This window comes from Rhineura floridana, chromosome 9, assembly GCF_030035675.1.
Source record: "Rhineura floridana isolate rRhiFlo1 chromosome 9, rRhiFlo1.hap2, whole genome shotgun sequence".
Lineage (NCBI taxonomy): Eukaryota > Metazoa > Chordata > Lepidosauria > Squamata > Rhineuridae > Rhineura > Rhineura floridana.
Window position 1 is genome coordinate 98,013,504 of NC_084488.1, and position 14,533 is coordinate 98,028,036.

Sequence of the window (14,533 nt, forward strand, 5' to 3'; positions counted from 1 at the left end):
CTCCAACCTGGTGCGCTCTGGGCATTTTTGTACCATAACTCCCATCAGTCCCACACAGCACAGTATGCTGGGTGGAGGGAGGAGAGACAAAGACAAGGGTTGTAGTCCAAAACATATGGTGGGCCTAGACCAGGTAAGGCTGTAAGAGAGGCTCAACTCAGCCCCTCAAGAATATATAATGGAGCAGCAGCTTTCACAATCCTGCCCCCTCCCTTATTACACCACTTTAGTTTATTGTGAGCCACTATAAAAGAAGCACACAATTCCTTCAACTAACAGTACAGAGCTTGTTTGTTTAGTATAGAGCAGGTGTGGGGAATGGCTGGCCCTCCACTGGCCATGCTTACTGGGGCCGATGGGAGTTGTAGTTCAGCAACTTCTGGAGGGCTGAAGTTTACCTAGCCCTGCTACAGAGGTAGCCAACATGGTGCCTTTTGGATTTTGTGGACTACAATTCCTATTAGCTCTGGTTCACATGGCAGATGACTAGAGTTGTAGTCTACAATACCTGGAAGACACCATATTGGCTACCACTTGTTTAGTACCTTAATAAAGTATGCTTATTAGGAAAAAAGTTTCCATACAGTGCTTTTTGTTTCAGCTTATATGGTGTTGTAATTTACAGTCTGCTCTCCCACTGATTCTCTTAGCTAAGATAGTTATGTGAACTGCACTGTATCAACAACAAAAAAGAAATGGAACAAATGATGCAAGTACATACTCAAAACATTTGTTTTTGAGTACATCTTGAGATCTGCTAATACTGCTGGAAGTTGCACAATTGTCATGGTCTGGGGGTGATGAAAAGCTGCTTTAGACACTAGCACAAAGATGATACCAGGCTGAAGTAAATTTGAGGTAAACACACAATCCTTACACTACTGGGGCTTGCTTAGGCAATAGCACAGACTTGCTCACTAACCAACAGAGCTGTTTCTAATCAGTTCTGTTACCTACAGAGCCTCTTTATTCACCCTTGTGGCAAACTGTGACCCTTGTTTTCCTGCCAAGTTCCTTGGTCACCTGCATCCAATCAGCCTGTGCATCCTAATTCCCTCCTGTGTGATCATGAACAGAGCAGAGGAAAAAAGAACTCTAAAACAAGCTTAGGCCCAAAGACCTTTTTATTCACTGAACAATTGAATGGCAACTGCCTTTCATATCTAGGCTATTCTGCTGTGTGAAGCAAATGCTTCCTACTTCCAGGGTAGCTTGATATCTACAGCAGGTGTTGCTCTCAGGGTATTAATAGGTTCTAGTGACAAACCAATTCTGCTCAGCTGCTTAAGAGTCTTGGGCCTCTCCCTTTAGCCTCATACACACAGTAATGATTGTGATTGCTATGAATACACTGCTTTCCTTTCCTTTCCTTCTTTGACATTACATACACAGTTACATTTCCTATTATCTTCAACATAAGGAGTCTGTTGGAACGGGAAGGCTTTCTAGTTTGCAAAGGCAGTGAGGGCAGCAGCCTCAGCAGAAAGAATCCTTTGTCAAAACTGAAGGATGCAAAAGCTATAGAACTCATTACAGCCACCTAAAATGACAGTTTGCAATTTTTTCCTGATTGTGTGGTTTTCTTGAAAAATAAACAAATGATTATTTGAAAGTTAATACAAAAAAACCCCTCTTCACGCAAGATCAGCAGTAGTAATTTTGCCAGTGGGCAAAAGACAGTAAGTTATATAGGCTGGGAATCTGGTCATATTTTTCCATTTCATAGGGGTATTAAGAAACCTATGTTATGGAGCTGCTTCCATGACAACATAAGATTGAGAATTCTAGACTATTTCTCTGGCAAGCATTTTAAACCCTTCAATTAAAAAAAAGGATGCTTTCTAATTATAAGTCACCAATGGGCTGATAGGGGCAACATTATCCAGGAAACTGTCTTATCCCAGACAGACAACCTAGCTCAGTACTGTCTTACACCAGATAGGGAACCGATGGTCTTCCAGATGTTACTAGGCTAAGCTCGCTGGAGCTGATGGAAGTTGGAGTCTAACAGCAGCTCATCCATGGTCTACACTGACTGACAGCTGACACCAGTTCTCCAGGGTTTTAAGCAAGAGTTTTTACCAGCCTTATCTGGAGATGTCAGCGATTGAACCTGGGATCTTTTACATGCAAACATGTGCTCTTCCACTAAGTACTGCCTTCCCCATAGGTCTGACCAAATGCACTATTCTTATGCTTTTATTTTGTAATGAATGCAGTAGAATACTGCATAGTAAAATTAACCCCCCCCCACAAAGTCTGGAATTTATAGGGATCAAGTTCTCACATTACACTGACATGCAAACAGGTCCATACTTACACAAATAGTGAGAGGATTAACTTCCCAATACAAACACTCCAATCCAGCTAATGTTATTCATATAACTGTGGCGTGGTCTACACATGCAGCAGAATCTGATGGTAGGGTCTGAAGGTGGTAGAATGCATTTTACCTCTTCAGACTAGAGGTACAGGATTACATTTTTTAATTCTCTCAGCAAAATTTCCTTGCCCGTAGAAAACAAGCACAGCAAGGAGGAGGCTGGTACTTTTCTCACTGGTGTGTTGATAGTTTTCTGCATGTAGGGAACTTTTGCAGGAAGAATGAAAAAACTGGCATCTCCCTTGAATACAAGTCCCATTGCTTTCAGTGAGATTTCTGTCAGAGTAAGCATGCATAGGATTACACTGCGTGCTTTGCTATGCTCAATGCATCTTATGCCCATATTACGTGTACATAAGATTGCAGCCTTAATTGCAACTAATTTCACCTGGACTGGAGCTATTATCTGTATTAAACAGTTCTACAGAAGCAGCCCCTCCCTCTTGATAAAAGAATGCATCCTTGTTCACAGGTCCAGGCTTATGCATATAATTTGCAACATGAGAAATACCCTCTGACTTTTTGATATGAAGCTGACCCTTGGAAAGACTCACCTGATCCCGTAAGAGCACAGATGAGCACCATGGAATTGTACTTGATTTCTGGTGCACTCCTCTCATCAGACAGCAGCCTGTGTAGAATTTGCACTAACTGAGCACTTTCAAGATCCTTCTCTGCTGTGGCTGTGAATCCAAACAAATGGAAACTGTAAATCTAAAGAACTGGCATTCTTTCTGCTTGTGGGATGGGTGGCATTTACTGAAATATTCTACTACAAAAAAGTGTTGTAGAGTCATAATACAAATCTCACTTAACAGAACCTAAATTTACATTATAATCCTTTTTATTATTATTTATTACATTTATACCCCACCTTTTCTTTTCATGATTGAAACCCAAGGCGGCTTACATATGGTTCCCAAGCAGTCTCCCATTCAGGCACTGACCAGATCTGACCCTGCTTAGCTTCAGCAGGGAGCTGGCCTCATGTGCCTTCAGACCATAGCCTGGGAGTGGGAGGAGCTATCTTTTTCCAAGCAACTGGGTAAAGTCCACCAAATGTGCACTATTCATTGCAGAATTTTGCCACCTGTACAACATCCCAAAATTTCAGCCACTTAGATTTTCAGTGTTTTTTCTTGGTACAGTTTTCTTTCAAAGCGCATCTGGGACAAAAAATATCCCAAGAGTTCAAGCTGAATTTGTGTGTGTGTGTGTGTGTGTGTGTGTGTGCGTGCTTGCTTGCGTTTTTATCCCAGTCAATATCACATGCTAGAATATTTTTTTTTCATTAAGACTGATTGAAGGAAGCATATTTAAGCATCCATGGGTTGTATTCAACTACGTTCTACCCAGAGTAGAACTGTGGAAATTAGTGAAGATAAGTTAGTCATGTCCATTAATATCAATGGGTCTACACTGAGTAGGACTAACACTGAATACCACTCTGTGTCTGCTTTGTAATGTGCAGTTCCAGCTCTGACTATTCTTTGCTTTTTCATATTTGTATATCATAGTCAGCATTGTGTTTGAAGCTGATTGATTGGTAGCAGCTAATAACACTAAGCCCTTTGGCAGGGAAAAATACAGACTCCACCTACTACATGAAAACAAAAAGAGCCTGGAACAAAAAAGTATTCCTGAATTTGGGGTATGTTTTTACCCCAGCCCATGGAAAGTATCAGGGTACTGAATGTCCTGTGGGGTTTTCCAAACAAAATCTGCTCAAGGGAAGCTGAATTAAGTTCCTCTCAATAATAACAATAATAATAATAACAATAATAATAATAATAATAATAATAATGTATCCTGCCCTTCCTCCCGAAGGAGCCCAGGGCAGCAAACATAAAACAATTTAACAAAAAGAAAAAGCATTCTAAAACACAAAATATAATAAAATACCATTAAAAATATTCTAAAACATAGCTTAAAAACTGTCTTTCATCAGTGATCTTCAGGTTGCCAGGAACAGTCCTCTTCAGCTGTCAAATACCTGGGTAAACAGGAATGTTTTCAAATTCCTTCTGAAAGTTAATAGCGATGGAGACAAATGCATCTCACTGCGGAGGGCATTCTTCAAATGGGGAGCACCACTAAAAAGACCCTGTCATGGGTCAGCACTAACTTGGCAATGCTTGGTGGTGGCACCACCAAGGCCTCGCCTGTCCATCGCAGGGTCTGAGATAATTGATACTGGGAAGGCACTGTTTTAGATACTTGGGTCCCAAGCCATTTTTTATATGCTAGGTCTAACACCTTGAATTGGGCCCGGTATCTCACTGGCACAAGCACACAGACGGGTTGTTATGAGAGTACTATACCCCAAGCTACATGGGAATTTGGCTTGGGGTAACAAAATGTCCCAAAAATCAATTACGTTTTCATCTGATGAAGAAGCTTTACACAAACTCACTGCCTCAAATCCAATTCTGTCTCTTAAAGGGTCCATTGGCTTGGATGGGATGGTGAATTGTTCTCTAACGCAGTCTGATCATGAAAAAGAGGCAACAAAACTATGAATAGAGGGTTAAGCACTGAATGGTGATGGTAGTGGTGGTAAAAGACCTAGGTTTTGTTCATAGATTCACACATACAGTGGCAGGTCACATACTATGTGTGTAAGAATTGGCATATTCATATTGGCTGTCAACTTTATTTATCATTAAATTGATATCCTGCCCTTCCTCCCAAAAGGAGACCAGGGTGGCAAACAATAAGAGATAAAACAATAAAAACATTTTACAAACATCTTAAAAACAATTCCAATATGTATGCAGACTAGGATAAAGGTATCTACTTAAAAGGCTTGCTGAAAGAAGAAGGTCTTCACGAGGCACCAAAAAGACAACAGAGACAGCTCCTGTCTAAGGGGAGGGAATTCCAAAGGCCCAATGCCTATGTTAATTAATTAATTTATTATTCGATTTATATCCCGCCCTTCCTCCCAGTAGGAGCCCAGGGCGGCGTGTGTGGAACAGACTATAAGGGGTGAGACTATCTTTCAGGTATCTTGGTCTCAAGCTGTATAGGGCTTTATACACCAAAACCAGTACCTGGAACTTAGCCCGGCAGCTAATTGGCAGCCAACTGGCAGAAATTCTTTCAGCAGCAGGGTAACATGTTGGCAATATTCTGCCCCTGTGAGCAGTCACACTGCCGCATTTTGCATCAGCTGCAGCTTCCAGACCAACCCCACATAGAGCACGTTACCGTAATCCAGCCTGGAGGTTACCAGTGCATGGACAACAGTGGTCAGGCTATCCCAGTACAGCAATCGCCGCAGCTGTCTTACCAGCCAAAGCTAGTAAAAGGCACTCCTAGCCACTGAGGTCACCTGGGCCTCTAGGGACAAAGATCCAGGAGTACCCCCAAGACTACATCATCATCATCTCACCAGCCTTTACCTTAAGGCCCCAGAGCAGGTTACAACAGTCATTTTGGGAGGGGGGGATGTCTTCCCATAACAAGCAGCTGTCAAAGCCAATTGTGCTGCCCTTGTCTGCACTGATACCTGCATACACTTCCATTCTCGCCAGGAGTAGTTCACTACTGAGTCATGCCTTAACCCTGACATACCACCCCCTTCAACAGAGACCCGAGAGAGAGAGATTAGGAAGCATTAACCATTGGGATACTTACCTAATTCTAGAGCTGCTATTAGTGCCAGGGCGACAAGAGCTTCATTCTGCATTATTACATGTTCACTAGTTGCCATGGTAACTAAATGCTTAATACCACCACTCTGAACAATGGTTCTAATTACATCCTAAAAAAAGCACACACAAAGTATTATAGGACACATGCAAAAGACTACAGGCTGCTACATATAAGCGAAGTAAACCAGTTCCGTAACATACACTATATTGATAGTATGCAGGACAAGACTATATATAGTTCATAACTGCTATTAAAAAAGCACTTGAAAGATTTGGCTCTCTCCTACTGACAAGTGAACATATGAAACAGCATTATACAGACTCAGAACACTGGCCCATTTAGTACAGTACAGTCTATTCCACGGGTAATCATTGTGGTGCCCTCGATATGTTGTTGGACTACAACTCCCATTAGCCCCAGCCAGCATGCTCAACGATCAAGGATGACAGGAGTTATAGTCCAACAACATCTCAAGGGCACCAGGTTGGAGAAAGCTGCCCTAGTTTTTTTAACAACACCCATTATCTGAAATTAACTGTGAATTCCAGGTAGACTGATGCTGTGTAACACACAAAGCGGAATGGACTTTCCTTCCTGAGACAGGCAAGTAGCTAGGGAATTCCACCATCCAGAATATACCATGCTGGGCTGACTCTTAATGCTGCTCACATTTCCTTGTGTCACATCTGAAGTCACATTATGTCTGCTTCTTTCAAAGCCAGGGCTATATAATCTCAGCCCCACGTACAGCGCACAGTGCAGCTGTTAAATCCTCTAGTCTTCTTTTCATTCAGAACCTTGCAGTTTTCCTGCTGGTCATGTGCTTGTGAAGAAACTGTGTATTGTGTAATGTATTCTGACATTTGTACTGTAATGTATGTGGGATGTTTTTTCTCTGGTATGGGGAAAGTTTGTTTCTTGGGGGCTTAACTGAAAGAGGTGAGGAAGGGTTGATGTTAGAATTTTCAGTGCAAAAGGAGGACACGTTCCGATTGATGGGGTCAGGTTTAGAATGTTCAGTGAGAAAGTATGATTGGCTGGGGCGGGATTAGATGGGCCAGAAGCAGTGTATATATGGCCGGGAGCTGGCCAGCAGTGCGACTGGAATTGCTGGTGCTTAGTGTTTGTGGAGTCAGCCAGAAAAAGAACACGGCAAAGGAAGAGGATCAGGGAAGGAGGAAGACTTGAGAGTCAGGTGGAGTGCCTTGGTAGCCAAAGACTTGCTGGGAATAGCCGAATAATTTGGCTTAGGCTGAAGAGACAAGGGGAGAACTTGTCTGAGGGGAGAAGTGAGAAGCAGTTTGGAATGGTGGTCTCTGGTGACTGGTAGGAGTCCAAGGGGAAGATTTCCAGGGCAGTATGGCAAGACAAATTGGTGTTTCAATAAGTCAAGTAAAAATAGAAAAAGAAGCTTCCAGGAAAGTCCTCTTAGAGAGAAAAAAGGGCAATTTGGCTAAAGGGCTTTAATAGGGTAGCTAACTGCTTCCTTAAAACTGTCTAACATTAACAGTTGCATATAAGCTGTTGGTATTTAAAATGACGGTGACAAGTTAACGAAGTGTACACTCGTTTAAAGATACAGTACTGTATTGAAGTAACCAGATGCACTTGTGCACTTAATACACCTGTAATAAACAAACATAAATACCTTTGTTAAATATAATATCTGCGTATGTGGCCTGAACAGTGGCATAGGTTTAGGAGACCCCTGGAGTGGAAGTTGGATTTTGATATTATAGAGTAAGTAAGTAAACACCCCCCTTCCTTCCTCGACAAGCTGCAAGAGAAAAGTTCTTCTTCCTCTCTCATAATACTAGAACTCGTGGGTATCCAATGAAGCTGAAAGTGGAAAGATTCAGAACACACCAAAGAAAGTATTTCTTTACACAGTGCATAGTTAAACTGTGGAATTTGCTCCCACAAGAGGCAGCAATGGCCACCAACTTGGACGGCTTTAAAAGAGGATTAGACACATTCATGGAGGATAAGGCTCTCAATGGCTTCTAGCCACGATGGCTATGTTCTACCTCCACCATCAGAGGCAGTACGCCTCTGAATAGCAGTTGCTTGGAATTGCAAGTGGTAAGTAGGGATGGGGAAGAATATCCAACAAAATCAAACCTGGAACCGGATCCTGACTGAATTTGCTAAGTTCTCTATCCCTTTGGAGCAGCACCGATCTCTTGCAGCAGGCAGCGGCTGTAACTGGCACAGATTTTGCGGCTGCGACTGCAATCTGCAAGATTTTCCCCCTGAAATCCTTCCCCATTTTATGTATTTTTTTTCATAATTAAGATGTTGTGTCAACCACAGAATTTCCATTTGTCCATTATATATTATGGAAAAAAATCATTATTGCAATATAATGGGGGGGGAAGGCTATATATGTCTTCAGTGTTAATTGTCAAATCATCCTGCAATGTCATGTTTTTCAAACAAGATTTCTCAGAGCATTCTGAATCTCTTGTGTGGGAAACATTGCGATGATGAGGCTGACCCATGCTACCCGCCTCACCCTGCCCCCGCCCCTGCCCCCACCCCTCTTTCGTTACTTCTGTCCTAAGCTAACCAAGGGCTGTCGCTCTCTTGCTCATTGTGTGCTAAATGTGTGTGTGTGTCACTGTGTGACTGAAAAAAACACAAAACAACACGTGGAATACTGTGATTATTCATTCATGTCAGTGACCTCAAAATTACCCAATGCTTTTCCCCTCTGCCAAAACACCACGTGGAACACTGTGATCATTCATGTAAGCGATCTAAAAATTACGCAATGTTTTTCTCCACCACCAAAAAACGATGTGGAATGCTATCATTTACATAAGTATCTATGAAAACAATTATATAATTTTTGCAACCCGAAAAAAACACACCTCTGGATCTAACCCCCCAAAACACACGCAGCAGATCAAATCGGCAAGCGCCAGAGAAAGCAGAAACAAAAAAAGGACAGACCAGTAAAGAAACAATGGACTATCCAAATGCATGCGGCTCGGCACCATGCAGCAAACTCCATCCCTAGTTGTGAGAGCGCTGCTGTGCTCAGGTCCTGCTTGCAGGTTCCTCTGGACATCTGGTTGGCCACTGTGAGAAATGGGCCTTTTTTAGATGGGTCTTTGGCCTGATTCAGCAGGCTCTTCTAATGTTCTTAAGATGTTTTTCAGAATTCCAGATATCAAAATAATACTCTTCCAACAGGGCTGGTGTAAGACATTTTGCTTCCTGAGGTAGAACAGCAAATGGCCTCTCCTTTCTGAAGCCAGGGTGGACAGTACCCAAAGCTGGTGAAATTATGTTGGCAACTAAAGGAGAAAATCTCACCACAAGCACATCTCCCCCTCCCTGCCAGGAAAAATACAATAATAATAAATTAAAACAACAATTTACTGGCCTTTCATGACATTCATGATCAGCTACCTGAGGGAGCCACCTCATTCTGCCTAATGCAGGTGTGGGAAATCTTTGGCCCTCCAAATGTTGTGAACTACGACAAACATTATTCCTGCCTGCTGGCCATGCTTTTTAGGCTGATGGGAGTTGTAGTTCTGCAGCATCTCGTGGACCAAAGGTTCCCTGTATCTGTCCTAGTGATAGGGACATCCCTGTCATCCTACAACACTAGCCTTTTTAGACAAAATCTGGGAAGGAGCAAGGTTGCCTCATTTATATTTTTATCATATCCATATAATGAAAAATGTAAGATCCTCCGTGGTGCAGAGTGGTAAGCGGCGGTAATGCATCCAAAGCTCTGCTCACAGCCAGAGTTCGATTCCAACGAAAGGAGGAAGTCGAATCTCCAATAAAAGGGGTTGAGGTCCACTCAGCCTTCCATCCATCCGTGGTCAGTAAAATGAGTACCCGGCATATGCTGGGGGGTAAAGAAAGGCCGGGGACGGAACTGGCAATCCCACCCCATATATATGGTCTGCCTAGTAAACGTTGCAAGACGTCACCCTAAGAGTCGGAAATGACTCGCACTACAAGTGCGGGGACACCTTTACCTTTTTATATAATGAAAATATTGCATACAGTGTGTATAAATACACTTTATTATATATACAGCAGTGTGTATACACACCCTGCTTTTCAGTCAACTTTGGTTCCTAAAAGAGCCTCACAAATGAAAAATTATTTATTTATTAAAATATTTTAAACAGCCCTTTATCCTCATGAGATCCTTTACTGGCATTATATACCAAGGGCATGACTGACTAGTCACACTAAAATGGAATAAAATAATAAAGGGGGGATCAACTAGAGCAATTAAAACAGAGCAGCAGATAGACCCAACAGATATGAACATAAACCTAAGACCCCTGCTGGATCAGACCAAAAGCCCATAATCTAGTCCAACATTCTGTTCACACAGTGGCTAACCAGATGGTGCTTAAACTGCCTGGACAAATGTTTTAACCTGGCACCAAAATCCACACAAAGGTATGCTATATTAGAGTGACTTGAGCAGTCTTTTCTTGCCCCTGGCAGAGGAGATAATTCAAGTCCAGGCTTCTTTCTGCAGAGGATAGGTCAGAAAGAGCTGGTGAACAGCTGGCTGATGGCAAAGATGCCAGCCCACAGAAGCAGCCCTGCTAAAGACATAAGAAGAGTCCTACTGGGTCAGGCTAAAGGCCCATCCACTCCTGCATCCTGTTCTCAAAGTAGGCAACCAGATGCCCATGGAAAGTCCACAAACTGGATCTGACTGCAACAGCATTCTCCCCACCTGTGATTCCCAGCAATTATCATTCAGAGGCATACAGTCTCTAATAGTAGACACAGAACACAGCCATCATGACTAATACCTTTATCTTCTTTAAATTTGTCTAATCCTCTTTTAAGCCATCCAAGTTGGTGGCCATCACTATCTTTTGTGCAAGCAAATTCTGTACTTTATCTATGCACTGTGTAAAGAAGTTGGACAACTCCCATCAGACCCAGATAACATGGTCAATGGCATCAGTTGCCTATCCTTCTTATAATGCCTACTCAGACCTAGAAGGTTTTCTTAGAGAATTAAGAAAGACACAATTCATGTATCTGTGGACACTTATCGTGTTTTGACTGAAATACCAGCATGCATTTTGTGTCTTTTCCATTGAAGAAATACCTCATCACTTGACTTCCAAGCTTTTGTGATACCAACAACAAAGCATTATGGCCCATGTGGTGTCCCGCAAATGTGAAAACACACATCTGTACCTCTGGGAAGAATAGGTGTCAATTTCATTTCTGTACATTTATTTTTCAGCTTTAGCTTAAGTAACACAGTCTGATGCCACAGTCTTGGCATTTAAAGCAGATTTGATATTTTGACTAGGAATAAGATGATTAAGTGAAAGGCAATGACAAGTAAATACAACAGTGATGAAAAAGGCATCCTTTTGTGCTTCTACTTCTTGTTCAAACCACAAGATGAAACCCATTAAAACGGAACATGCTTAGAATAGTTTATATTCCATCATGTTCAAAAGAATTATGCTGTGACATTTTGCATGCAAAGGAACAAAGAGAGCAAAGAGAAGTTTGGAACCTTGTTAAGCTCCCAGGAGAAGCAAACTGTGACTGCTGATGCAATTGGATACATTGTGGGAATTTATTCCCAGAATTTGGGTAATTTTACACATGAACCTTGATCTAGAGAAGCCATTCCAACCTTTCTAGATGGGCGGCATGGACCATATCAATCATGAAAGTGGGCTCTGCAGTAATGAGCCACTGCTGCTTTCTCAGTTCTCTCTACCTGAACCAGGATCTTAACTGTAGTTATCGTTTATTATTAATGTCTGTAATACTTCAGTGTGCTTTACAGCTCTTTTTCTAATGTGCATAAGCAAGTTCCTTGGTGAGTAAGAAGGAACTAAAGAGAAAAGAACAACTCTCCAAGCAATCTTTATAACAAAGGAAAGATGAAACAATCTAACGTAACATAACCATAACATAATTTAGTATACATCCTAACTGAACTTACACCAGTACATACCTTATACCAGGTATAGCCAACAGGGTGCTCTCCACTCATCATTTCTGATCATTAACCATGTTGACTGAAGCTAATGGAAGTTGGGAGTCCATCAATGTCTCGAGAGTACCACATGAGACATCCCTACCTTATACCATTACTACTAATTATAAAGCTTGGAATCCAAACAGATTTTTCACTTTATTTATAAAACCATTTATATCATGGTATCTTTCAGCTCTTAAAAAAGTGGCTTACAATAATGAGGTAAAAATCAGAGGGAATTAAAACTCCAGAGTAAAAAATAATTTAAAAAATAGATCCAAAGAGGAAAGATTAATACACATTAAAAGCTTAGCAGAACAAAAATATCTAAACTGTCCACTTAAACAACATTAGAGAAGGGGCTAGTTTAATGTTCCTTGCGAGGGAGTTCCACAAATAGGGTGCTGCCACCAAAAAGACCCTGCCAACTGCACTTCTCTTGGTGGTGGTATGCAGAGCAAGGCCTCTGAAGATGATCCCAACTCACAAACAGGTTCATGCAGGACGAGGCAATCCTTCAAATATCCTGGTCCTAAGCCATTTACCACTTTACAGGAAAAGCCTTATCTTGAATGAAGCCCAGAAATGAGCTACAGTAGGGCCCCACGCATACGGCAGGTTAGGTTCCAGACCCTTGCCGAAATGCGAAAACTGCTCAAAAGTGGATCAGCTGTAGCGCGGGGGTCTGGAACCTAACCCACTGATCGCGCCAGAGGAGAGGAAGGTCAGCTGTAGCACTCTACAGCTGATCTTCCCCTCCTCCGGCGCAATCAGCTTGAGTGCGGGAGACTGATCGTGCCAGAAGAGGAGATCAGCTGTAGCGCTCTAGCCCCCCTTCCAGCCTGCACTTCAGGTGATCGCCCCACTGGTGCTGTATTAGCGGAATGCCAAAAAGCGGGGCAAAGAGAAGCGGGGCCCTACTGCACTTCCACTTACATGAGGGGAGAGTCTCGATTCTCACTGATTACCCCCTTCCAACTGTAGCTCCCTTTGTAACATACCACACATTCCAGAAGGTTTCCTGACCCTCAGAAGCAGTTTGGGTGTGGGGGACAAGGGGCTGTAGTAGGAAGGAGGCGGGAAGCCCTGCTGTGTAGGAAGAACACCATTCATAATTCTCTGGGTGCAAAGCCTAAATCTTTTCCTATAAATGCATTACCATGTCCATTCAAATATTATTATTTATTACATTTATTTGTTGCTTGATACCCAAAGGTCTCCAAGAACTTACAAAAATGTTAAAACAAAAAACAAATAAACCATACTATAAAAACAAAACCATAAAAAACCACCACAACACTCCCATGAAGCAAGTTCCATCTTTAGGATGCAGAAGTATTCTCCAGCCTTAAAGGTGCAATGGATGTACCTGCTACCTCAAATCCATCTGTATTTCCTGACTTCAGTATATTTTGTATCTGTGATGCCTCTTTCTTCATTAGTTTTAGATCTTTACAGTGTGTGTGTTCAGCATTATTTCTTGGTGTCCTACATAACAGAATTTCCCCTTGTTCTCCAACAGATTCCCTCTTCTTCTCCTACAACCTTACAGTCCCTGAGTTTCTATTCTCCAGGCCTAAGTCAAGGACTGAGAAAGGGGCCAACTAATTCCAGTATTCTATCAACTGTTTCCCAATGGCTCAATGATTCACTAATTTTTAACAAATAAGGTGTAGACTAGCCTTCCCCAGTCTGTTGTCCTCCAGATGTTTTGCACTACAAACCCCACCATCTCTGACCATTAGCCATATTGGAGAGGATCAGGTTCAAGAAGGTTGGTGGTAGACTGACAGGATAACATTGAGCAAGCCACTCTGCCTCAACTTTAAATCCTTACCTCTATAATGGCAGGCAGAGAAATCTGCCTCAATGGAGTGAGGCAGCTTGGGAACACATTATTTAAGTCTTGGGGGTTCTGGACAAATCACTTACTTTTGATTTGCTGTGTCGTATAAGAGCAGAGAGTAGCCTGTTTGACTCTCCCATCACACCTGCATGATCCTTGGCTTCACACCATTCCACCAGCCTTTCAACCAGCTTCACATTCTTCCCCAGTTGTTCAGCGGCTTCTGCTACATATGTTAGAGAGATGGCATATTTCAATAGACAGCAACTGTGGATTTTCTTGTTCTAAAAAAACAAACAAACCCCAAACCCCACAGTCCTTAAAGGAGAGAAAGTACAAAGAAAAAGTTAGGATTCTGAACAAAAATAGCAATGGGTGGAATCCAGGTGGCATCACACTGCTAACAGAAGACAATAGGTTTTTTTATGGGAATTTTTTTTACACCAATTTATTTGTATTTGTTAATGGAAATGAGAGGATTCCCACCCCTCTATTTCCCCCCCGTAAGCAGCTCCCTGCCACCACTCTAAAATCAGCTGGGCAGAAACCTGGAGCAGATTTGGAGCGGGAAAGGGAAAAGAATCACAGAAAATTGACCTCCCATGCTGGTGATGAATACTTTCCTTTAGAATTTAGCAGTGGT

At 42.2% G+C, this 14,533-nt stretch overlaps 1 protein-coding gene across 5 annotated transcripts in view; it reads right to left on the reverse strand.

Moving 5' to 3' along the window:
* RAP1GDS1 (Rap1 GTPase-GDP dissociation stimulator 1) overlaps window positions 1-14,533 on the reverse strand; it is a 150,801-nt gene that overhangs the window by 2,863 nt on the left and 133,405 nt on the right. For all 5 annotated transcript variants that reach the window (XM_061582903.1, XM_061582905.1, XM_061582902.1 and 2 more), the window contains 3 exons: window positions 13,977-14,116; window positions 6,023-6,149; window positions 2,938-3,066 (listed from right to left, as the gene is read on the reverse strand). In XM_061582903.1, coding sequence (XP_061438887.1) covers window positions 2,938-3,066; window positions 6,023-6,149; window positions 13,977-14,116 — 396 coding nt within the window. The remainder of the gene's footprint in view (window positions 1-2,937; window positions 3,067-6,022; window positions 6,150-13,976; window positions 14,117-14,533) is intronic.